Here is a 25,697-nt window from a genome sequence, read left to right as displayed (position 1 = left end):
TTCAATAAAATAAATGTATGTATAAATAAAATTGTGCTCCAGTTTAATATAGGCCTATTTATTTCCAATTCACTTGAAGTGATACTTTTACCAAAAACATAACTGCTATGATTGTTATTAGAATACTATATGACACCTCTTGAATAGAATAGAATAAATTTCTTTTACACTTGCTCAAAATACAATATGAATATATAATATTATACATTATACCATATTATTACAAAGCTATAAAATAAACTACTAGCATATGAATTATGTTATAAATTAATAATAAAACTGTAAATTTTAATTAAAAAATGATCAATCTATACTTTGAATTCTATAGTGAGGTATGTTTTTATAATTGTGATTGAATATTTTGTTTATTATTTATAATTTCTTGGTTTCTTGTATTCTGGCTGAACCTTTTTTTCTTTATATTTTTTTCTTGAAGAACCAATAAAGAATTTTGAATTAAATTCTACATTGCTAAAAAACGATCCAGCAACGTTGCGGAGCTAGAAAAGAATAGCGCTATCTGCTTTGTCGAATGATAGACAAGGATAGCAACACCAATGTCAATCAAACACTGCCATTATAATATGGACCTCACTATAGTCACTGTTTTGAATAGAATACATGCATTCAATTCATGGGATTAAAATAATGTTCTCTAATAGCCATTTGTATTTTTAATTGTTGGAAATAAATTCTATGAAGCCAAAATTGTTATAAATCTATTTTTTTATTTTTGATTTTGTTTCCGATTTATATTTTCATTTGTATTATTTTTTCTTTTACAGGATGTTGGTGATACAGCTCTGGCTACTATCAATGAGCTTTTATACAAAAATTGTGTTCCTGAGTCATTCCTACCCTATTTAGGAAATATAGCGTGCCATTTGAATAGTTTATTTATTGTACTGACTAAAGCCGAAGCTGATATTTGTAAAAAGTAAGTAGGCCTACCCTTCTATTTCATAGTATAAATAGTCTGACTGCTGAAATAATTAGTCGAATATACTTACCAATTCGCAAATCACAATAATTGATTCAACTGAGTCATTGTCAATATTGTAGAACCGTTCCATAATTGAATAAAAACACACATATGTTGTCAAATTTTACACAGTTTTAACATATTTTTTTGCACATTGTACCGAATAAAACTGTGTAGAATTTGACAACATATGTGTGTTTTTATTCAACACAATAATTGATATACTGTGTTATATAAGGTATTTTAAAATAATGATTTAGTTTGTTGCATTCCAAGATTTAATATCGCATTGAAATCTTATTTCCGTATTTATGACAGCTTTCAAGATTTCAAACTTAATATCTCATGTAAAACTTTTTACTAAAATCGTATGTGAAAGAGTTTTAATCAGTTATTTGTAGATAAAATAGAGACTGTTTGAAGATGTGAACGTCCTGGATCTTTTATTATCATTATTCATTATTTCAATAACTTTATTCAATCTGAAATTGTACGGTAAACGAGCTCCATAGTTCGAATAGTCTTAAAGTATAATCTGTTTATCCATTTTTCCAAGCTAAGAAGAGCAAAACTTGTTTCACTTATTTTATTCAACTCTAGAAAGTGTTAGATGATTGAATATTTTAATAAATCGAATAAAATATCTTTGCTTGTGATTTTTCAGCAAAGATTACACATCATGTGTGTATGAAATGGTTCGATTACTGATCACAAACCATTGGCATAGGCTTGAAGCTAATGACAATTTCCCACTGTTTGAGTTCCTCGGCAACCTATTTCAACTGACTCACCAAAGGAATTTACTCCGTAGTCTAAGAGAATCTTGGATTGGTTTGATTGATTATCTACATGATAAGAATCCTGAGCATATTGCTAGGTAAGCTTATTTGATTTGCCTATCATTTTTTTTCATATTATCCATTAACTTAACTTGTCTGGTACACAAACGGTTCTCTCATTGAATTGAAATCTGGCTTCGGAGTGTACAGTGATTCACCTAGAACACAAGTTTATGCAAGTCAGTGTTGTCACTGTACCATCTTTCTGGCAGAGATTTGGGGCATCATGGCTTTTGCCAACATAGGCATTGCCAGACGCTATTGCAATAAGCATATAGTAATCCTGTCAGATTGTCAGGCAGCCCTCAAGGCTCTTGTCTCCAATGAAATCAAGACCAAATTGGTGTGGGAGTGCCACAAAACACTCAGCAGGCTTGCAACACGCAACTCTGTGCATCTTGGTTGGGTACCTGGTCATGTAGGCATAGGAGGTAATGATCGTGCAGATGAACTTGCTAAGCGGGGTTCTAGTATGCCATTTTTTGGCCCAGAGCCAGGCTGTGGCATAAGTAAAACAATTGCCTTCCACACAATAAGCAAATGGTCCAGGGACTTACATCACCAGCAATGGCAGGGTCACCCTGATCAAGCACTTAGCAAAACGCTGCTGGCAGACGCAAGCCCTCGCTTCACCATCTGGCTGATGAGTCTGGGTAGAGGTCAGGTTAAGCAGTTGATTGCCCTGATAACTGGACATGGCCACTTCAAGAAACATCTCCACACAATTGGACTCAGAAATGAAAGCCAGATGTGTAATCAGTCTGAAGAGACTGCTAAGAATATCATACTGGATTGCGAAAGTCTTGGAGCTAAAAGAAGGGCTCTGTTTGGCTGCAAGCAACCAGGTGAGGAATGGGATGTTGGTATAGGGAAGAAATTCCTGGACCTTGTAGAGGACACGGGAGTTGGTTTGCCTAAATAACATACTTTGAGACACACAATAGGCTTCGATTGACGTGTGAGGCTCTTTGAACCTTTGGATCTTCGAATCCGTCCCTTCAAAAACATACACATAATAACTCAACTTTGTTGAATTATAAGAGCTAATCTAGAAAAAAAATATATTTTACATTATCATATCTGCAAGTAGTGTTTCTCCGATTACGATTTTCCAACAATACATGCCATTAATAATAGGATTCCTTCATGCCATTTTGAAGAAGGATAAAAGTCCTATTCATGTTGATACCCAATTGAAGTATTCATATTTGTTTATTGAACGATTAGATCTGCTTATACGTGTAAGAACTTGAGATCTTTATTAATAATTTAAAAAATTGAATTAAGAAATTTTAATCTACATTAATTCAATCATTCCATGTTAATCTATATGTGTATCTATCATGAATAAATTTTTGTGTCATAATGTATAACTGTTGTCCAATTTATTGCAATGAATAGATAATGAAACAAATAATTCTCTTCCTAATATCAATCTAAATTGAATATAAATTGCTAAATTTGGTTTTCTGATTATTGGGTTCATAGTAAATTGATTTCCCAATGTGTTCTTCAATTATTGATCATATTAGCTCTAATTTTATTTTGTAATCATTGACACAAAGTCGTCAAAGTTCAAATATTAAATTCATCCTGAAGTACATCTCATTTTGATTCGGAATCAGCTCCTTGTATTTTCCTTCCTCCTTAATTGATAGAAAGGACAGTCAATACGGTTATTTAGTAATTTGTTGAGAACAAGTTATTTTGTTTATTCATTTAAAATTATTTTTAGCCTTGTGATTCCCCGAAATATAATTGTTCTATGTAGGCCCACCTTGTTAATGTAATCGACTTTAACACTGGAGCTATTGTCCCAATGAACATTCACAATCAACTTTTTGGTTCAGGAGGTTGTGTTTTATGATTTTCTCCTGTCATAAACCAATTTTCTCTTTCTCTTTATTCTTATTTTATCTTGGGTTTCCATGATGGTAATTTTAAGTAAATTAACTATCTGATAATTTGTAACTTTTGACGTGCTACCAATTTATCCTAATAGGTTGGATAGCATTCACCTATCACCTAAGGAAAGTCATCGGTTCCTAATAAACTAATATCCTGATATATCATGAATGGATCTAATTCTTATGAATAAGAAATCCAGTTCAGAGCAAATTAAATTATAATTTATTAAAAAATGATTCAAAAATTTCAGTTCACACCAGAACAAATAATCATACATGGATCGAACATAGATTGAACATGATTGAGGCTACTAATATGTTTGTTCTGTTCATCAAAACAGATTCCAACAGCTTTCACAAAAACTCAGAAATTATTACTTCAAAAACAAAATTAAAATATATAACTTATAGATTAATAATACTTATCTATCGTTTACAGGTTTCAAAACAGGCTTATGGCTTTCAACATTAAACGAGAAATTCAGCACAGCATGAAAAGAAAAATTGAAATCTATATTTCATGTATGTTCAATAACATCAATAAACTTTACAGAAACATTTAGATCACAAATAACACATCTTAAATTTCAATTGTTAAGGAAAATGCCAACACTCCTAACATAAGCCAGCCATTAAAAAGTTTGAGAGAGACAAGAACAAGAAGCCTTTCCGGTGAAGCCGAGACACGTCATCGTTTTCCAATTAGCAAAGAACACAAGTCTACAAACATTGTATCTATTGTTTTCAATAAAACTTTATTTTTAAAGTTATTTTAAATTTAATTAACCTTTATGTTGTTTAGAATTATCTGTTTATTCAGAAATAGAACTTTGTTACAGTGATTCAGTAACAACTGAGTTAACTTGAGGTTGAGTGGTAGAGAGGACTTAAAAGTCCTAACTCCGCCTAATAAAGATTTTTTTCATTTCATTTCATTCAGTGGAATGTTCAACACTAGTATATATGATAAATTCCCTGTGAAAAGTTTAGTCCGTATATCGATTACACCGATATTTGCTATAAAGTTTTATTAAAATTTTGAATATCGAATTGATATTTGAATATCGAATTTTAATTGAGAAAAAATGTAATATTATACTTTGTTTGAATCATTTACAGGTACGAAGACGTACTCCTGCTCCTTGCGCAAGCGACATTTGAACGAGAGTTTGAAGAGCAAAGAATGTCATTTTTCTCTTCTTCTGGTGATGTTCTAGGATATGATGATGAAGATTCCTATGAAGATCTGTCGTTAGAGGAAAATGATTGGGTTAGTGTTATAAGGAGTATCTGGTAAGCTTGAAAAATAGCACTGAGAACTAATTTTTTTAATAAACAGATATTGTTGGTTGAAATAGTTAAAATAGAATTGACATTCATAAATAGTATTTGCCTTGGAATTACGATCTTTTTCATGTCCATTCAGTCAATTATGTGTTGGCTCAGTTCTCTGATTAATTCGAATGTCGATTGTACTGTACTATTTTTAAAAACTTATCCAGTCTGAATTCGTTTCAGAATACAGTAGAAATAATTGAATTGAACGATATAATTTAGTCTTATGAAAATTTCTCTTATGCTCATTGCAACATTATTTTAAAATATGTTCTGATGGGATTGAACGACATTTGATTTGATTTTTTAAGGCGCTGTGCAACAGGCTAGAAACCTTTTTACTGGTGATATTTTTCAAAGTTTTTTTTAATTAATTTTTTTACTATTAAGTTATCAAAAAGAATTTCACAGGAAAAACTTCTTTCCATTATTACTTCTTAGAAAATGAGGGCTCAAGTTTGAATTTATGAAAAGGTCATTTCAAAATCGGTGAGAGATACGTCTATGAAATTTGTAGGTTAAATAAATTCTTTATGTTATTTTTTGAATAGATAAATGAAAATAGCTTGCAATAAATACTTCAGTTCAAAAAAATCTCTTCCAATATTATTTATTGTATTCGGCAATTTTAGTTCAAAGATTATTTCCAATAAGTAATTGTAAAAAGTAAATATTTTTTTTCATTTAAATTAAGATGTATATTTATTTTTTTTAATAAGAGACAACGTTACTCATGGGTTAGGGTGACTTTATCCCACTTTGAAAAATGTATGGATTCAAGTTAATTTTCAAGAGTTAGCCAATGTAAAACTAACTGTGAACCTTTAAAATTAATAATAAAATTAAAAGCAAATGAAATTCACTTCAAAAAAATCACAAATATTTTAGTTACTGCCCCAAGATCGTTGGTAGCGTCGAGGCATGTTGGCTGCGTCTGCAGAATCTGAAACAAATGATTATTCAAAACGTATTAATTTCAAGCAATTTCAAGTGGATATTTTGTGGAATTAGATAAAATACATAATATCCATCATATTTTTCATTGTATTCGCATCATATCCTGCATAATATTATAATTTTTATACTGCACAAAGTAAGCCCAAGTTTAACCTGAAAGTGACCTTCTTGTATTTAGCTAGTAACAGAATCCGAACCAGTTCAACTATGGATATCATGGATATACCAATTGAAATATGATAAAAAACCAAAAATAAAATCTACTCACCGATATCATAAATTTCAGATATGGGTTTTCTGATTTGAAGTTTTCCGACAACGAAATCACAGGATGAAACAGGTAGTTTGATTTTATGTCGACAGTTCATCTAAAATATCGAGAGTTGACAAGATATCAATTGTTGAACCTCGTTAATGATTAGGGCTACGTCTATCGATGTTGAACATCGATTTCGGATAACAGAGATCGGAGATGAACTAATTTTTCGGCGAGGTTACGTAAAGTCAACTCGCAGTAGACAAAGTCACCCCGGTTGAAGGGTAATTATTTTGAGAATAGAATTACATTCTTAAAAATTGATATTTTGAAAATGTTTTATTCAATCAACAATATCATGAGGAATGTATCCTCCAAATGTCATGAATTTATCTCTTACCAAATTTGACCCTATGTTTCAAAAAATTTAAATTTAGACGCTCATATCTCCAAGATTAAGCTAACTATTAGAAAAAAAAATCTTGAGAAACTTTTCTTATTTCGATAATTTGATAGTATTCAAATCGAAAAACATTGAAAAATATCATCAGTAAAACGTTTTTCAGCCTGTTGCACAGCCTTAAGCCAAAATAATGTTTTTATATGAATTTATTAAAAGTATGTGTATTATTTCAGGGTGAAGAATGCAATTCAATATGCCATGAAGATAAGATCAGATTGGACAACTTCAATCTTATTGCAAAAATTGCTGATTTGATACCATCAAAAATCGCCAAAATAATTGTAAGTATTGAAATTATTTTAATAGCTTTGATTCAATGGCCATTTTTGCTCAATGTTTCAAGCTGGATTCCCACGTATCGAAGTCTGTGTCCGGTTCAGAAAAATATTCTTTCCATGAATTCTAATAGGAAAGTCCATACTCGCTTGTTGGGCTGAGTGCGAATTAATAGTCCCATTTGAACTCTTTGGAAGAATACTTGCACTGTACCGGACACGGGCACTGATAATGAAATGTGGAAAACTGGAATTCCGTCTTAACTCGTTTACTTTTTTCGATCTATTTCCGCAGTATTCAAATTGAAACATTGAATTTCAGTATTGATTGAAAGATTTTAAAAATTAGTTCTGCTCATAATTCATGTAATATTTTATATCTATGAACGTAAATTATCGTATTTTCATGTACCTTCAAATAAAATGTTCAAATTTATTCATCCATAAATTCTTGTCTACCAAAACACACAATTGAGTATAGTGTACGAGTCTTCTATTGAATACAGTGATTCACATCTTTACTTTGAATTCCTATGAAAGACGGTTCATCACCTAAATAATCTTCTACCTGGAAAACCAGTAAATACATTTATTCAAAACTATCAGGTAACCCGTGCTCTGCGAAGGTGTTATTAAAACATGACAAACTGAAATATTGAAGAATTTAAAATTGGTCTATAACCATCCTCGGTAAATTAAGAATCAATATGCAACATTTCAAGTGAATCAGTCTAGTAGTTCAGACGTGATGATGCGTCATTCTTGAATTTCCTATCCCATTCGCGTATAAGTCAGTTCTCTCGTTTATTATATTATATTTTGACTTCCTCCACTCACAACTCGCTAGTTACTTATTCAATACATTGTGGAAATTCAGTACGACTTGAACTTGAAATCAATGCATCTAATTGAATCAATTTTTCTGTTGTTCTTGATATTGATTTTGATTTTGTGTCTAGTTGGAAGCTTGGCAACCTGCCGGCCTCTCCCATGCACAACTGATGAGACCATTCAACGATACCATTCCTCAGGATATTCCAAAAGACATGCTTAGAGCTTTAATTCATGTTGTGACTTCAACGGGAGCTTTGGGGCTGATGTACTTCCATTTTGAACCAGAACAACGATCGGTGATAATCGAGTCGCTCGTGTCTCTTGCAGAGTTGGTGACAAAAACTATCCTTAGTATCGACAGAAATCCAATTGTGTCGCCGATACTTGATCACTTGTAAGTTGCAAAGGCTTCCTTTACAAAGTAGAAAAAATATATACTTTCAAAATTATCAATTTCTTTAATGAGGAATTGGTAAGAATATAAATAAGATATAGCTTCATTATATAAATATAATTTATATATTTTTGTGTAGTGGTGTGCATTGATAAGCTATATGTTCTGACTTCTGTTGAATTGTGTTTCTCAACAATGTTCCAGATTGTTTCTTCTGAAAAAGTTTGTTTCTTTTTAGGTTTCAATTTTTTTTAATAGTTCAATATTTTTCAGTGTTTAGTGATAGTTAAGTGTAATATTTTAATTTGATTTTGGCTTTGATTAATCTTCATTAAAAATTTTCTGTTCTTATATATTTGGACTAAGATTGGACTCAAAATGGTTTGCTGATGAACATAATATATTTTAGAATTTTTTAATCTGAACTCAAATTTGGGAGAGAAATAGCAGAAGTTTGATCTTATTTTTTCTCTCTCAATGATTCTAATGTGAAGTGTTTTGTAAAAATGAATCAAGAATAAATATTTGCCGTCGGACTTTAGAATACAATAGTAGTGTACTCTCTTTTAATTGATTAATATTTATCTATTCTATGGAGCTGAAAATACATTATATAGAACACATTAAGCCTGTGTTACTCTTCTGGAAGTTGTGTTATGTTAAACTATTGAATAAATAACAAAATACATAAACTAGTCCTTCAGTGAATAGGTTTATTTTAATTTTTGTTTTAAAATTTTTCATAGTAGCTCAATATTTCACATTTAATTATTGAGTGCGATTTCGTTATTTTATTTGGTTTTTATAAAACATAAAAAACATAAATTATAAATTTCATGTTTATATGTGTTTACATAAAAAGTTGGACAAGTTAGGGAAGCTTTACCTTCTTTTTGAACTGTTTCATCACCTCAATTTGGAAGAAAAAATAGCACAAGGATTGCTTTAGTATTCAATCTATCACTTTTTTCACATAAGTGTTGTTTGCCACATAAATAAATGAAAAAATAAATGAATAGGAACAAAAAGCAGACATCGCTAAAAACTCCTTCGATTCTATAATTTAATCAATAAATGTGATAACACAGTACCTACTTTACTCATAACAGCAAAGCTTTGTAAGTTTTGTATATATTATTTATTCCCATCTTATTGTTTTGTAATTTTGTTATATTTGATTTTTGTTTTCATTTTCAATTCAAAATTTATTTTCTATTGTTTATTTTATTGTTGTCATGGAGGCAAAATGAATCACCGATCTGTTGCTTCCACACATTTATAGTTATTGTTATTAGGATAAATCAAAATCTTAATTTAATAATTATTATCTTTAATATTATGAATAAGAATATCATTTCGTGATTATTTCTAATTAAATAGATTAGCAGTTCCTTAATTTTTAGGTATGTACTTTAGTTTAGTGCAGTAGCTTATATTAATCTTTTGTAAAGTTTTTTGCATTTTTTTGGCAAATAAATAAATTCATTCATTCAAATCAAATTCAATTTAAAATATGTATTGGTTTTTGTCAGACACTACCAGATCATGTTGACACTGAAATCGTGGCTGCGTTTGAATCGAGGTGACGAAGGCGTGGATCGGTGCCTGTCGGTGTGCACTGAGCTGCTGACGACGCAGCTGCAGCCGACGCAGACGTGGATGCAGAAAGACGCAGCCGTCCTGCTGTTGGGAGTCACCTTCCTGCCCAGGTCCCGCGCCATCCTCACACTCATGGAGCCACTCTTCTCTCAGTCGCTCGCCTGTCTTCCGAGATCTGTCAGTATCCAGTCATCTAGTATTCTATTCATATTAGTATCCAGTCATCTAGTATTTCATTCATAATAGTATCCAGTCATCTTGTATTTCATTCATATTAGTATCCAGTCATCTAGTATTATATTCATACTAGTATCCAGTCATCTGGTATTTCATTCATATTAGTATCCAGTCATCTAGTATTTCATTCATATTAGTATCCAGTCATCTAGTATTATATTCATACTAGTATCCAGTCATCTGGTATTTCATTCATATTAGTATCCAGTCATCTAGTATTTCATTCATATTAGTATCCAGTCATCTAGTATTATATTCATACTAGTATCCAGTCATCTGGTATTTCATTCATATTAGTATCCAGTCATCTAGTATTTCATTCATATTAGTATCCAGTCATCTAGTATATTATCCATATTGAGACTTAGGGTGGATTTCACCATATTCACTTTAACGCTTCGTTTAATAATCTCCAGTTAACTCTAACGTATGATTTTAACGAAAGATTAAGAAATTTGATTTTACCTGCGAAAACGTGTCAAAACTAACACCGCGTGACTAGACAAGAGATTAGAGTAGTTTAAGGCTGTGCAAAGGCTAAAAATAAACTTCCTACTGTTGATATTTTTCAAAGTTTTTCGATTCGTGTATCATCAAGCTATGAAAAAGTTTTCCCAGGAAAACATTTTTTTCCAATTATTACTTTTTGAGATATGAGCGCCTAAAGTTTAAATTTTTGGGATAGGACATTTCAAATTCGGCAAGATATTATATAAATTCATGAGATTCAGAGAATAAATTCTTCATGGTATTGTTGATTGAATAAAACAAACTTTTATTGAAAATATCAATTTTTGAGATTGTTATTCAATTTACTAAAAATTACCAAAAATAACTTTCAGTTGAGTTATTTTTGGTAAATTGAATAACTTTCCCAAAAATTACCAGTAGAAAGTTTATTTTTAAAATCATCAATATTTGGAAAGATAGAGAAATCGTCAGATAAGGATACTGATACAGCAATAAATTATAGCTTTTTTAAAATATAGTAATGCAAAATATTGAAAGAGTACATTTGTGCAATATCAAATAAATTACAGAAACTCAACTCTACTTATATTTTGAATATAAATAAGATTATTGAACATAGTTAAGTTATTTATTTAGGTTGGTTATAGGTTATTGATATATGTTTTCGAATCATTAATTGGATAAAATGGATAACAAAATTTACCTAAGTATCATAATTAATATCAAATTAAAATAAGCTACTGAATTCTATAAATTCAACAGCTTGGAGATACTGTAATATTATCACAGTATACATACAGTACGGTAACTTGGCTAGTACGCTGACGCTAAAATCCGCCATCTTGTTAGGAAGCGCCGCATTGTAATAGTATTGATGGTAGGTTCGGATCAATTGATCTCGTTCACTGCTACGAGCCAATCAGAAGACCAGTATTGGAACTTCCCAAGGTCACGTGACGTGTTTAGTATTGGGGTCATGTGAAAAGCATTATTGGTTAGATAGGCGATTGATTTCAAGTTTCCTTTCTGTACTTATTCTGTTATATTATAACAGACAACTCAATATTCTCAATAATACAAACCTATTAGGTTTGACTCAATAGTATACAAACCTCCGCCATATTGTCATATGTTTACATAACGAAAAATTACTGAGGTTAACTGGACAAGGTTGGGCAGTTAACTCTTGAGTGACAAGTTGATCAAAAGTAGCTCTAACGTCGTGTGGTGAAATCCGATTTTGACAGTTAAGGGATAACTGTAGTTTACGCTTTCTCTAACGGCGCGTTTAGCTTCTGGTGAAACCCGGCCTTAGACCCATATCCACCATTTCAGTAAACGGAGAAAAATCAGCTGACAGCTGATCTTTTAGTTGAATGAGGAGGAAAAGAAGATGAAAGAGAACGAGAAGAACAACCGAGGGAATGAATGAGTGAGTGAGCTGACATCTGTTCTTTCAATTGAATGAGGAGGAAAAAAGAGGGAAAACGAAAATAAGAACGAACAGTGAAAATAACAAACAAGGGAATGTATGTGAGAGTATCTACTTTCCGGAATGAAACACATTGGTATGATGACCATATCAACTTGTTGACATGTCAACAAGTAATATTTGTTGACCATATCACTTGTTGACCATATTACTTCACTTGTTGACCATATCAACAAGTAATCGTGGCTTAGCGTTTAACGTAGATAGTGCGTAGATGGATGGCTAAGTGTAGATAGTTTTTTTCAATTGAAAATTGTAATAACAACAGCATGAAGTTGTGGAAGTGCATAAACGAAGTTATAGGTGAGGACAGTATCAAGGACAAGAGTACTGAACTTGATGCTCACTCCCTCAACAATTATTTCACAAATGTGGGTAAATTACAAGCTCAAACTATCAATATCCCTGATAATACTGGTGATCGATTTCCTGCAATACAGATCGATAACACGTTTTTTATGAGACCAACGTGCCCAGTTGAAGTTGAGGCAACTATTAAAAATCTAAAGAACAACTGCAGTCCTGGTATTGATAGTCTAGGTAATATTACGCTGAAGAAAATAGTCAATTTTATATCTCAACCTCTCGCTTTCATTTTTAATAGATGCTTTGAGGAGGGATATTTTCCCGAGCACCTCAAATCAGCCAAAATAAAACCTCCATTCAAACAAGGTGACCCGACTAATCCCTGTGATTATAGACCGATTAGTCTTATCAGCAACCTTGCTAAAATAATGGAGAAACTAATAAAGTCAAGAGTTGTTTCTTTCTTGAATCTCAACAACAACCAATTCGGTTTCCAAAATGGTAAAAGTACATCTGACGCTCTAATAAAATTCATAAATACTTTATCTGATAAAATAAACTCCAACAAGAAAACTATTGCGGTCTTCCTGGATATAAGCAAAGCTTTTGATACAATACCTCATAATACTTTGTTCAATAAATAAACTGGAGTCCTATGGTTTCAGAGGAGTCTCGCTTAAATTGTTCAAAAGCTATCTGAGTAATAGAACCCAGTCCCTAACCATAAATGATCAATCTAGTGTAACTAACTTAACTTCTTATGGTCTTCCTCAAGGAACTGTACTTTCTCCCATCCTTTTCATACTCTATGTAAGTGACTTTTTAAATTTAAGACTTCTAAACTCAACTGTGATATCCTTTGCAGATGATACTGCAGCTATTTTTCACGGTAATTCATGGAATGAAGCTCATACCATAGCTGAAAATAATATGCTTTTAATTAAGAAGTGGTTAGATAAGAATACCTTAAGTTTAAATATTAAAAAAACGAATTACATAACTTTCTCTGCAAATAGAGTAGGGCAGCCTAACGAGAATCAAGATTTGAGACTCCATTCTCAGTGCAATTTAAACCTGGGTATTTGTGATTGTCCCACCATTAAAAAAGTCAATAATACTAAGTACTTGGGAATCATAATTGATGAAAACCTTAAATGGGATGTTCATATTAAATACATATGTAGAAAAATTAGATATTTATCTTTTAAATTTTACCAAGTTCACAGAATTCTTAATAAGAACCACCTGAAAATGATGTATCATGCTCTAGTCAAGTCAATTCTGCAGTATGGCATAGTTGTTTGGGGAGGCTGTTTCAACTGTCATATTGCTGAATTATTTGTAGCACAAAAACTGATAATTAAAACTATATTAAAAGCAAACCCAGGCTCTATCCAACGGATATGGTTTTTAGCGATTTTGAGGTCATGACTATACGTCAATTATACATAAAAACCGTAATTGAGTACTTCAAAAAATAAATTGTACTTAATAAACTCTATACTTAATTATTATAATCTAAGAGCCACTGCTAACAAATATGTAACCTATAACACTTATATTGAATTTATAAGGAGGCAGTTAATTTACATAGGTACTAAAATAATAAGCCTCATTCCAAATCACTTTCTCATGGACAATAAGATCAGCGGAAAAATTAAACTGGATATAAAAAACTGGACATACAGTAATTTCTTCTTCCATTTAGATATATGACTCGAGATTTCTGTTCCAGCTTTGTTTTTTCATTTTTCAGTGGACTCGCTTACCTTTATTTTGAGTACCTATTCCTCTGTTTTCTTCCTTCCCCCCATTTCTCCCTTACCTTTTTCCCTCATTACTTCTCTTCTCTTCTTTGCCTGCCTATTACATGGGAAACCATAGTTGGCTAGGTATCTTACTCTCTTTTTTTCTCTTCTCCAACACACCCAACCACAAAGCCCATGGTTTTTTATATTTGTAACATTTTATTGTGTTTTATTTGTTTCATAATTCTTTGTAATTTTGTTTTGTCTTGTTTTTTGTGTTTTTAATAAATTGAAAAAAAATTAATAAATTTCGAGGACTTGATATTCTGTGATAATTGCTTAACTGTCAATAAAGAGTGGGCTCTCAACAATGACTAGCCCATGGTGGTAGTGACCGTTGACTGACCGTTATTGATTTTTTTTTTAAATTACTTCTGCTCCCTGATGTACACGTCTCCACTTACATTTATGAAAAGTTTATAATTGTAAAATTTTCTTCAAAAATGATAAATCAAACTTTATCATATAGAATAGATTATTAATTGATTGATTGATCTATGTGCTTCAACCCAATGACACTTGGGGCCAAGCTACACGAATCAGTCAATTGGTAAGCTTCCTGCCCTGCCGAGTCGTCTGAAAAATGCCTCGTGTGGCTTGGCCGTTGGACTTATACACTCATAGAGTTGGCATCCATCATAATGGGGTTACTTTATACCTTAAGGAGTAAAATATCCACTTCATTCCCTTAATCACTTGATAGTTTTTCCTATTTCTCTTATTTTCGTTAAGGGATTATTTCACATAATTGTTCCTATAAAATTCTTGAGCTGTTTCTAATGTCATTACTGCTTACATTTTATACTCTAGTAACTAGTAGTCAAGCTCGCTTATTTTCTTTATTGAATTTCACACATTCTCAACATTGGTTTGAAAAACCAATTGTTTCTCTCTGTTAAATATAGTCGTTTAGAAATCTGTGTAATATTTTACTTTAATGTAAACTTTAATAAGAAATACTTCACTTTTGAGTCGATTATTCTAATCTATAACTCCGATTTTTATTTGAAGTTACATTTTTATTCGAGTTACATATTTTCAAAGCCGAGAGATTATGAATTATAATATTCCTCTTATTGCGAATTGCTAGTTTCCTCTTGATTTCAGAGTCCTTTCCGAATGAGATTTTTATAATTTTCTTTGTTCACAGATTTGGACGTTGAAACAGCTCTCACTCATGAGGTGCTTATTGTTCTGGAATTGGGAAGCTAAGGAAAGCGATACACGACTAGAGTTACTGAGCCAAGTCATAAAGCAGACCGTGCCTGACGGAATAGACAGTCTGAAAGACCTCATTTGGATATTGAGGCGATGTCGACCAGTCAACAGAGAGTCCAAAGAACTTCTCTGTACTGCGGTTCTGGTGAGTTTAATGCACTGCATTTTCATCAATACAAACTTCAATCAATCAATTCATTTATTTCACAAACAAACATAATACAAAATAACAAAAAAAATGAAAATGTGAAATGAAAGTGGACAACCCTAGGCTTAGCCTGAATGGTGTGTACTTACTCCTAATAAAACAAATAAAAATACTGAGAGGAGTCAGGCCGCTCCGTGACATAAATAAACTTGGCATAATCAATTATAACATAAAAAATAGTTTTATTGTGTTATCAGATGAAAACAAGGATGAAATAATTACATCATGATAAATAAAAGGTTACATTTAAATCGATAATAATTATTCCGAAATAGAATACGTAAATTTTACATCCACCGGTATTCTAGTAAAAAAGAACCTCGGCGAAATATGTTATCGGCTATCTCCAGTTCTTACTAAAATCAGTTTTTTTTATATAATAATTGTTAATATTCAACTTCTACTTGAAAATTATAAATATTTCTTTGTAGGCCTACTTATCTATCTTTTATCACTTGATCTTTCATTAAATTCCAAATATTCTGTGACTTTTGTTGATTTGATTAATGTAACTATTCTCCTCTTGCAGCCTGTTCTGGAGAAAAGCATCCAAGATTTTCCTTCCATGATTAACAACGAACCCGAAAAAATAATTATGATTTTGAAACTGTACATGGAAGCTTTCAAATCGTTCCAAGAGTTCCTGGGCAGTCAGTTCTTCTTTCAATCAGTGTCAATATTCAACACAGCATTCCAAAGGTAGTAACATTCTTTTTCTTTCAATGATTACATTCTATAGTTTGTGTAAAATAAGTTGAGACTTGGCCCTCCATCCGAAGAAATTACATGGTTGCCAATTCATGTAAAATTGCAACTTCCTCAAATTTCCAATTCAACGTCAGAATTGGATGGAGAATGTCATCCCCGATATCCTGGTAGTGGTAGAAAAGATCCAGGTTTGAATGATTGAAAATAAATTAAAATTTTATGATAAAATTGGAAACATCGCGAAAATTTGTTTTTCTTTTGAATATCACTTCTCTTAGAATCATGGGGCGTCGTAATGCGTAATAATTTTATATCAAATTAATGGAGAGAATGTCTCCTTTCTATTGGTGTCTGGATCATTTTTATCTGACCTTTAGCTATTTTTTAATTAATGATTATGTTCGTCAATGTCGAGACATTTGAAGCAGAAAACATGAAATTTTTGACATGCTAGAAACTTTTTTGTTTCAAAAGAGGGGTGGTGAAAGCGAGAAATTTTTCAAATGTCAAAAGTAGTCGGAAGATCGTATTTTGGTCTCCAAGGAATTTTAAAGTTCGGAGAGCGGCTGCATGGTATGCATTGTGTACCAAATTGTACGCTAAAAGCTAGAAATTTACGAGATATTCGACTGAATTATTTCAAACGTAAGCAGCTGATTGCCTCTAGAAAGGCTGTAATAAAACACTTCTTGGATTATTCGAGGCGAGGTTGTCATTTTCACTATTTGACCGAGCGAAGTGAGGTCTAAGATTCAAGTCGACGGTTTTGCATTTCTCTATGTTTAAATGTTTTTATGTTTACGGCGAAACGCGGTAATAGATTTTCATGAAATTTGACAGGTATGTTCCTTTTTTTGATTGCGCGTCGACGTTTAAACAAGGTTTTTTGAAATTTTGCATTTCAAGGATAATATAAAAGGAAAAAGGAGCCTCCATCATACACCAATATGAGAGTAAAAATCAGACTATAGAATTATTCATCTTAAATCAGCTGACAAGTGATTACACAGATGTGTGGAGAAGCAAGTCTATTGCTGTATTTCCATAAGGTCTATAGTTTCAATCAGGTACTTGTGGATGAGAATACTGCGTGAGGTCTACTGTTCACAGAACTACTAGTTTATAATCATGTGGCTTGCAGTTGCTGAATTTTTCAATCTTTCTGTATTTTGTTTTTGTTGATTCCAGCTATTGATAGCCTATGGTGGCACACCATTCAGCCGCTATCCTTGACTTTGAAACTCCTGAGAGGCCAAAATACGTTGTTCCGAGTACGTTTGACAATTGGAAAAATAATTTCAATTATTTCTGAGAAACTTTCTCGCTTTCACCACCTACTTATTATCTTTTGAAACAAAAAAGTTTCTAGCATGTCGAAAATTTCATTTTTTCTGCTCGAAATGTCTCGACATTGACGAACATGAACATTAATTAAAAAATAACTATAGGTCGGATAAAATTATCCAGACACCAATAGAAAGGAGACATTCTCCCCGTTAATTTTATATAAAATTATTACGCATTACAACGCCCCATGATTCTGAGAGAATCATGGACAAATTTTCGTGATGTTTCCAATTTTATCAAAAAATTTAAATTTCCTTTTCATCCTTCAACCCTGAAACTTTTCTAGCACTGCTAGGATATCGGGGATGATATTCTCCATCCAATTCTGACGTTGAATTGGAAATTTAAGAAAGTTTCCTAACGGAAAACGATAAGTTGATAGTAGTGTGTTGTAGAATGTACAAAATTAAATGCATATTTACACAAAGGACAATAACTGAAATTGTAGGAGACAAGGAAGTGTATTCGTCTTTCATAAAATACGTAGTCATCTTTGAAAATCAAGTATGATAATGATAAATCTACTTGAGCCATGAAACGAGTACTCACTGTACATAAATGATAATTAATGTATTTTAAAAACATTATTTTAATTAGCTTGATGTTTTTTCAGATCGATGATTTTATTAGAAATTGCAGTTAACCAATTGCTGGAATATTATTACTGTATAATAGCTATATCAAATATCCAATGAAAGCTATACAAAGACTACTGCTACAGCGAATATTGGCCGAAGAACATCGAAGAAATGTTTTTGGACAGCTTCATTCTTCAAATTCCTTTCTGCTATTTAGTTCTTCGTTCAATATTTGCAGTAACAGAAGTCCTTCTTTTTTTCTCTAATTATTGTAATATTTATATAATTGATATTTCTATTGCAGTATTAACTTGAATGAGAACTCGAATGGCTTTGAGGAACTTCTAAAGCTGTTGACTATTATTGTGGAGCAGCCATCGAATTCTTACAAGCTGTTTGTGCCCAGCTGTTTGGAACTGTGCCTTGATCACATCTACCCCCACATTGCCCATGTTTCTAGTCCACACATCAAGCCAGCACTCTTCAATCTTTTCAAAAGGTAGCTTACATTATTACTGAAGTTTTGCTCTGAAAATTATTACATATTTCAACGTACATAATATTAAACGGGAAAATGATTTAAACTTGAAAATGGCCAAAGGCCAAAACTAGTTGTTTGAAATGTTTTAAATAAAAAGGTACTTCATGTTTTTATATTGTTTTTATACATGGAAGGAAAGTTTCTAGAATGAGTCTCTTCATTTTTTTCCTTCAATTGCTTCCTGTTGTAGAAATTATCTTCAAAGTACTGTACTCATTTGAATAGCACAGTAGAACGAACATTAGATAGAAGAATAATAGTTAGTGGCCATATCAAAGCAAGTATAGAGGAGATCAGACTATCAAATTCAAACTCACAGAATAACATTTTCGCATTTATACAGAAGTTTTAAGCTTCTATTTTAATCTTCTCATAGTTCATATTTGTTGATTCATCATTATTGGATGAATTTCATGTGATTGTTTTTTGAGGAAACTATCTAACTACAGCTCATTTTCAATTTCAGTATCCTGATGCACAGATGGAACTATTTCTACTCAGGGAGTTTGATGGGCTCTGAATCTGTGTTGGAACAAGAAGAACGATTCAGGCAAATCATGATGGCTTTTGGCCACTCTCTCACTCAGACTGATATAACCGTTTTCAAGCAAAACCTGCAAACGCTTGAAATGCTCAATCAAAAATGGAAATTGTATCATAAGGTGAGCTATATCTATTAATCTATCCATTCAAAATTTAGCTCTTCGATGTAGATATTGATGGATTACATTATCGAATTCCTCAATATCCTCACATTGTTTTGCAGACTAATCTTGATAACTTATTTATGAAAACATAGAGAAATAAATCTAATTCAATGCTTTCTCACTTTCATTTCCATGATTTATCACTTATAACTTTGTCTATTTTATATTTTAATGTATACATTGAAAATATCATTCATTAACCGTTGACTTGAATTCGTTTCGTTCCTGAAATTTTCAATCTCTTTCAAAACATTGCTATTACTGTGCTTATACTATTTGTGTTATTTTTCTATTTTATTTTTGATTCTCTTATCTATAAAATGGTCGTTAAATGTTATGCTTTGTTTCAGGATTTCTTCAAGTCGGAGTTGACAGGAAACTTTCTGGCTGTTCTGTTGAATAGTCTTGTAGAAAAGTCACATGCACTCTTGAGTGAAGAAATAGCAACTGCCGTTTACAATATGGCAGCAGTAGATTTCCCGACGTTCTTCAATGTTTTCATTCCACACTTTTTGTCCGAGACTGCTGGCATCGACTCTCACCAAAGGGACTCGCTGTACAGGAATACGAAGCAAGATACTGTGAGTGATGTTTGCTATCTTCTAAGTTTATTATTTTACTTTTTCATTTTCTTGCGATATTCATTCTGTTGATTCCAGTCCAATTTATTAGCCAATAATTGCTGAATGAAATTATCTGAATGAATAATTTAGATTATTTGGTAATTTTGGTCATTTATAAAGATTTAAAAATAAATAAACGCTATTAATCGTTTCATCACACTTGAAAATGATTGAAAGTTCGAATCACGTGTCCAAAAATGAAAAATAAATGGTAAAAGGGTACTTCGATTTTCAATTTTTATGTAGATTTGAAAAGATATAATCAATTTTCTTATAAATTGGATTTAGACTTGAAGCATAAATGAAAAATAAGTGTTTGGATTGTACTTTATTAAGAAAATTTGTTATAAATTGATAATTATCTACAAATCTGGATGAAAATTTATAGCTGATACTCCAAGTAATTAATTTTTATCTTTACTTTCCAACGTCTAAAAATCAATCCTATAGTTCACTTTTGATTTTTCATGTTATAATATTTGCCTCAACCCTTTTCTGTTGTTTAAAGTAAAATTGTGTTGCATTCAGAACGAAATAAAATATACAAAGTGCGCCAGAGAAACTTACTTATTTGAATGGTCAATGAAAACAAAAGTACTTCAGTTATTGTGATAATCTTCTTTTAATGATAATATTATATTCCTTTTTCATGCATTCTTGAAAATGACATCAGATCAATGGCGACCGCCATTGCGCATACACTAATGAAGTCGATTTTTGAAATTTGTATCCATTCGTTGCAGTATATCAATCGGTATGTTGGCAATGGCGTCGCGAATGTTGTTCTTGAGGTGTGTCGTGGTCCGTGGTCGATCGACATAAACAGGGACTTCAAATAACCCCATAAAAAAATAGCATGAGCCTTGTCACTGAAAAAATGACCGCGTCTTCGGGCAGGTTGTCAATCATCATATCACATGCATTTTGACGGGCAACAAAATCGCGTTCAGTCAATTCTTGAACAACAGTGAAATTGAAGGTCGTCATGGAAAATTCGTCAAACAGTGGAGTCAGAAATTGCCTTAGCAGCTGCGTGTTTGCGAGCCTTACGCCTGGGAGAACGCACAACTGACTGCCTCACTCTTTCGATATTTTATGGAGTTCTGATGTTTCGTTGAAGTCCATTTCTCGGTTTAGCGACACTTCCACACCTCCCGAAATGAGTTAACCCATGACAGAATTGGACTACGGCCAGAAACGATTCTGTGAGGAGGAATTTCAAATCGAGCGTGGAAGGCACGCTGCGTTGCAACAACAAGTGATTGACCATTAGAAAAAAAAGCTTTCTACTGCGAAGGCCCGCTGCTCCCTTGACCAGAGTATGATAGCTACTTACTTGAGGGAGGATAAACTTGAGAACTTCCCCCTCTAGATGCGCCCCCTCCTCTCCCTCTACAAGATCAATTCACCGCGCGGGAATTTTTTTAAATAAGTGAGTTTCTCTGGCGCACTTTGTATAATAATTGTTTATTCATTTTCTTTAACTTGATTCGAATTACTAATATAATCAGTTCAATCGAGTAATCTGTATACTTTGTGTTACTCATCTTCCATTCTATAGCCATAAGCCTTAGATCTCATATTATTTATTACAATGGTTCCTATTCACTTCTCTACCAACAGCAATAATAAATCTCTATTCTCAATTTTTTCAGGACTTACCATCCTTCAGTCAGAACATACAGAGATTGGTGAATGACGTTCGATGCTATCGAGTATGCAATGGAAACTCATCGTCGGTTGGAGTTGCGTGAGCCACTGCTAATGTCTGAATATCATCTGTGATAATAACTATTTTAAGACTTTAAAACATAATTGTAAATTGTTAATACTTGTACAACACTGCCTTTAATGAGTTGAATTGAAAACATTTTTTCCCTACACTTACCTTGAAAAGTGACCATTCCTGCACAGATTACAGGCCGCAAAGAATCACTTTTCGCAAATTACTTTTTTGCGTACTCCAGATTTGCAACATGGCAAAATAGTTGATAGATTATATGGAGGATCAGTGCGCGAAAACCGAAATTAAGGTGGCAAAACTGTCTGTGGTAGTCATTTCAATGCTTACATAAGATTAAAACCTCCATCAAGCATTCTATCTTCAAAGAGTGGCTCAGTTGGAAGCTTACTGGACTGGTAGATGAAAGGTTGATAAGGTTGATGTGATTGGGGGTTCGATTCCATCCACAGTCTTTTTTTATTGCAAATTTTCAACCTCAATGAAGTTTATCCATGTAATTTTGACAAAATAAATATTTAAAACTAATCAATAGATGGTTTATATTGAAAATAAAAAAAAATCAATTAGATTGATTATTAATGAATTGATTATGATGATCAATATTAATGAATACCTTAATTTTATTCAAAATATTGTAATTTATAAATAAATTCCATTTTAAATCATAAATATTATTTATCATTCATTATTTCAATGAATTATTTTTTTAATTAAGTTAATTGGCTGATAAAATATTTAGAAATCGAAATTAATTTAAAATTATTTGAATTATCAAATTAATTGGATTATTATTATTAAAAATAAATCATTGATTATGAAATTTGAAGTCAATTAAATTTGTTATTAATAATAAATTTACACTGAAAAAATTATACCTCACCAATCACCCCAACCATTACTCCATTTTGATAACCATTTCTACCCCCATTTACTCACTTTTCACATTCAATGGTAACTGTAGGAGAAATGTAATGTGTAATTCGTGCGCAAAGCTACTTTGCTGCACTCAAGAAACCATTCTTCATTTTTTAACGACTCATTTGGTGCAGCAAAGTGTCACTTTGCGCACTAGTTGCACAAATAACTATTTCTATTCACTTTTGATACAGAGTTTCTTATTACTGTATTAGTTTGCTTTTTAGAAGATGTAGTTATGGATGTCTGGCATATTTTATTTTCATCACACATATAGCATTCTACATTTTTCCGTCATTTGATAGGTATATTCATCTATTATATTCGACAACGATAGAGTCATTAAAACTATCATTACTAACAACTATTTCTATTACTAGTAGGAAAAACATTTCGATATTTGCTCCATAAGTTTTCCAAATTGATACAAAATATTCGAATCACTCTGAACTCTCTTTCGGTTGATCTTGAGTGTTCAAATAATTTCTAAAAATAGTTACTCGGCTCACACTTGAATTAAGTCTTTTAACCAACATATTACTTTTGCAGCGTGCCGTACATGCTCCCTCCTTTTATTATAAGAATTCAATACAATCAAGTTTCAATGATAACTGCCAATCAGTAGTAAGTTCTTAGCTGAATTTCAGTAATAAATAATCATTGAGAGCTCTCCTCCATCACGGTTTGATGTCCGAATATTTCACAGATAGTATTTTATGTTGAACTCCCTTTGTTTTTAGTTATTAGTCAATTCATACTCTATACTTGAAATATAATTTTAGTAGCCCTGAATTCATACATTTCAATTTATACTATTTGGTATTAATTTTCTTCAACAAGAATATTGATTTAAGTATCTATTCAGATAACTGCCTCTGCCATTTGATTTTCAGTATTCAACCCTATGATTTCTATCAAAGAAATTATTAGTATTCCGTAATCAATCCACATGTTTTCATATCACCGATTACAGTTCAATCCGAGGTACGGTAGATAGATAGGTGTTTAATCACATGAAATTCATTCATTCACAATATCAATACCTAAAGCCGGTTACAGAGCTCGACCGACCGTCAGTGCGTACGTCAGTCGCGCTTGTTTTTTCCATAGAGATCCCATGTATCCGTACAGAGCAGGACTGACGGCACGCACGCGCACGGTCAGGACCTTGCGTTTTATACAGCGTACGAATACCATCGGTCGAGCTCGTGCGCATCCGTTCCATCGGTCGACTGACGCGCTATTGAAACAAATAGAATCTTTCAGAGCTGTATTGATCATTAGCCCGATCGCAACATAACCAATGTGCTGACACCTCTGCCCGACAATCAGCTGATATTGAATTGAATAGCATAATGAATGAATTCAATTAATAGTGTCATACTTGAATTCAGAGTTTTTCTATACATTTATTCAATCATTTCTAAATTTTTTATTGAAAAAATCATATATTATTAATATTATCTACATTTATTTGATCCGTAGCTTAATGTGTCTGCAAGTATTCCCAATGGTGATACAAGCTCGAAATAACTCATCAAAATTTCTGATGGAGATTCTGGGGTAGTTGAAAAATGTATCTTCACCCAAGCAATGATTTATATAATAGTACTAAATTCCCTTTGAAATGCTCTTTGGGGGACATCGGGTGAACTTGATATCTACGTCGTTTAATCTTCCGTTTACGAAGATAATAAACTGCAATTAAACAATCTGCAAAGGTGTCCATTTTGTGAGTTAGAAAAACTTATGTATGGTCAGGATGGTGCATACGTACTGACGGTCGGTCGAGCTCTGAATGTGTAAAACTGATTCATCGATGCGTACGGTCAGGATGGTACATACGCACTGACGGTCGGCCGAGCTCTGTAACCGGCCATATATTATTCCCCTTGATAGGTAACCTAAATCCATAAACAATTCATAGTAGTTGGATTTATTCTCAGAAACTCACTCATACACTCATACCTAGTACTTATTAATTTGTAAGAAGTCCATTTTTTCTATTCATTGAATATGATCCTATACTCTTATACAATAGTTATTCATAGTGCTAAGGCTTTTCAGTATAGATTCCATCATTATCTTATTCTCTAACTATTTTACTCAACTGATTTAAAAAAAAAAATATTTTTACCTGTATGCATTATTTACCAATATATTCTATCTTGCATCGATCATTGATATATTGATACCAACTTAACATAAGTTATTATTCCATTCAATGTTTATTTTTATACTTTTTTCATTTAGATTATCCTTATTACGAATTTGGTTCAATCAAGTCATTTTTTAGTGATAGCCTAATAAATATTGTTGTATGAACTGTAATTTTGAAATCAATATAATCTGTTATTTCTTAAAAATGAACTCATTCATTAAGTATCTAGCTCTTCCAAGTTGAAAAATGTTGGAAAGTCCATCACTCTAGATGTAACATTTGAAAAATCCGTTAAACCAATCTGACAAAAAAATCAATTAATATTTAACAAAACTAGTAAAATAGGTGGAACATCAATTTCAATCAGTAATGCAAATCGATGAAAAAGTTCCTCAATACTTCATGTTGAAGGTAACGATCTATATATACTAACTATATACTAGTTATATATACTAACTATATACTAGTTAGTATATATAGATCGTTGGGAGAAGGTGTAATGTTCTTACTTATTTAGAAGCTGTCTTTGATAGAAAATTTGTTATCAACTAGAATGATTGTTGAATAATTAAGGCTATGCAAAGGCTAAAAATAAACTTTCTACTCGTGATATTTTACAAGTTTTCCGATGTGTATATCATCAAGCTATCAAAATGAAAAAGTTTTCTCAGGAAAACATTTTTTTCCGATCATTACTTTTTGAGATAAGAGCGACTGAAGTTTTGGGACAGAACATTTCAAATTCGGTACAATATAAATCCATGAGATTTAGAGGATGTATTCTTCGTGGTA

General features: G+C 32.1%; 1 protein-coding gene across 1 annotated transcript in view; it reads left to right on the top strand.

Moving 5' to 3' along the window:
* Positions 1–25,105, top strand: part of LOC111063220 (exportin-6-B) — a 35,198-nt gene extending 10,093 nt beyond the window's left edge. The window contains exons 6-17 of the mRNA XM_039436361.1: positions 786–937; positions 1,647–1,859; positions 4,848–4,998; positions 6,913–7,020; positions 7,974–8,242; positions 9,775–10,018; positions 15,306–15,518; positions 16,111–16,280; positions 18,519–18,713; positions 19,222–19,417; positions 19,813–20,043; positions 21,741–25,105. Of these exons, the coding sequence (XP_039292295.1) occupies positions 786–937; positions 1,647–1,859; positions 4,848–4,998; positions 6,913–7,020; positions 7,974–8,242; positions 9,775–10,018; positions 15,306–15,518; positions 16,111–16,280; positions 18,519–18,713; positions 19,222–19,417; positions 19,813–20,043; positions 21,741–21,839 (2,241 nt within the window). The 3' untranslated portion in view covers positions 21,840–25,105. The remainder of the gene's footprint in view (positions 1–785; positions 938–1,646; positions 1,860–4,847; positions 4,999–6,912; positions 7,021–7,973; positions 8,243–9,774; positions 10,019–15,305; positions 15,519–16,110; positions 16,281–18,518; positions 18,714–19,221; positions 19,418–19,812; positions 20,044–21,740) is intronic.
* The last annotated feature ends 592 nt before the right edge of the window (positions 25,106–25,697 follow it).

This window comes from Nilaparvata lugens, chromosome 10, assembly GCF_014356525.2.
Source record: "Nilaparvata lugens isolate BPH chromosome 10, ASM1435652v1, whole genome shotgun sequence".
In the NCBI taxonomy this organism is placed as follows: domain Eukaryota; kingdom Metazoa; phylum Arthropoda; class Insecta; order Hemiptera; family Delphacidae; genus Nilaparvata; species Nilaparvata lugens.
Note: the sequence above shows the minus strand (reverse complement) of the source record. Positions and strands in the feature narration are given on the sequence as shown.